This window comes from Loa loa (genome assembly GCF_000183805.2).
Source record: "Loa loa unplaced genomic scaffold supercont3.409, whole genome shotgun sequence".
In the NCBI taxonomy this organism is placed as follows: Eukaryota; Metazoa; Nematoda; class Chromadorea; order Rhabditida; family Onchocercidae; genus Loa; species Loa loa.
Genome location: NW_018108589.1, coordinates 43,561 through 45,316, shown reverse-complemented (window position 1 = coordinate 45,316; position 1,756 = coordinate 43,561). Strand labels below are relative to the sequence as shown.

The window sequence follows — 1,756 nt, the reverse complement described above, 5'->3', positions numbered from 1 at the left end:
TTTTTTTTTTTGTAGTAATAACGACAGTAATTGAAAAATTGAATTTAAAAAATAGAACAAAAATATGGATAAATAGGGTTGAAGGGAGAGGACAAACTAAAATAACAACGATAAAAAATTTTTGAAATTGTTCTGTTTAATTAGTAAAAATTACGATTGCATTTGTGGGAAAGTGATAAGTGATCTTGTGGGAAAGTGATAAATGATCTGATAGGAAAGTGATAAAGTAAATAGCTCAAAATTGTCACAATAAAATGATGAATGACAGATGTAAGAGTAATACAAGAGAAAAGGAATGTAAATAACTTACTTACCTGCAACAGTAAATCGATCCATATAGTTAATTAAATTAATGATGAATAAAAGAATCAAGCAAAAATATGCTCGTAAACTATGTTTAACTTTTAACTTTTCAGATGACATCGAGCTGCTGCAATAAAAATTTTGTAATAATTAAAGATTAAAACAAAACAAAAAAATTATAAGAATTTCGAATTGTTCATTTTTATAATTTCCAGTAGCTATAATTTATTCCATTATTAATTATATTAATACAATTAATAGATTGATAGCTATTACTCATCCAATTAACATACTGGTGAATGTTTTTCGAACGATTAATACATAGTTCATGTTACAGTATTGAAAGAAAAAAGACAGTATATATGGTATATTTATATGTATCTAAATTACGATATAAAATCACGGTATATATGGTCAAGCTACAGTTTACTGATAATGCTCAATTTCATATATTTGCATTTTTAATGAAGTAAACGTAATATTATATTAATTTGAAAATATATTATTATATTAATAAACAAATAATAAATAATTACCATTCCATATTTACTATCTAGCAATTGTTAATCTCATTTGATCACTATGATTTGATTCATATATGGATTTGATCACAATGATATTATTTAACAATCTTTTTAATTCGTTTATGCAAAAAAAAAAGAACGAAAAAAAAACAGCGAATACTTAATACTTATTATTATTATTTAATTTTAATACTTATTATTATTTGATGAAATTATCTGTTTCCGTTCATATTAATTATTTGATTAATTTTATGTACTTAAGTAATCAATTCTATTTGCTTTAATTTTATTTTCGTAGAATTAATTTAACAATACAAAAGTATAAGGAAGAGAATGAATTTAAATATAATGATTTAACAGTTGATATAATTTAGAAAATCTTATCAATATACATACGTATGCACACGTATGTACACTTACTTATACATTTATATGCATATATAAAAATATGCGAGTTACACCTACCTGATTTGGTTCATCATTAATGAATTGTACATATCACAACCGGAAAACAGGATTCCATTACCGGAATACAAGATTCCATTATCGGAATACAAGATGCTAATACGTGAAATATAATAATCTTTGATAAATTGAACTATGATATAATTTATGATCAATGTATAATCAGTAATTCGGATGTAATCTATAACTCAATAATAATCATAGGAATGCATACTTACGTATATGTATGTATATAATCTACTCTAAAGTTTTTTTTTTTTTTTTTTTCATTCAAGAGATATAGAATATTTTAATATTTGAATTTGAATACTTTATTTGGAATTACATCAATTCAAATATTTAACCGCTTTATATCTTTTAATTTCTGTGGAAGAAATAGATAGGAGGAAAAAAAGTTGAAATAACCAAAAAGGAATAATATTTATATCTTTTGAATTATAAGCAAATCATTATAAGCATTATTA

At 22.8% G+C, this 1,756-nt stretch overlaps 1 protein-coding gene across 1 annotated transcript in view; it reads right to left on the bottom strand.

The window, feature by feature from the left end:
- LOAG_18630 (hypothetical protein) overlaps nt 1-423 on the bottom strand; it is a gene marked incomplete at both ends in the record, with an annotated part of 7,749 nt that extends 7,326 nt beyond the window's left edge. Inside the window, one exon of the mRNA XM_020451293.1 lies at nt 315-423. Coding sequence (XP_020304939.1) covers nt 315-423 — 109 coding nt within the window. The remainder of the gene's footprint in view (nt 1-314) is intronic.
- Nucleotides 424-1,756: the final 1,333 nt, after the last annotated feature.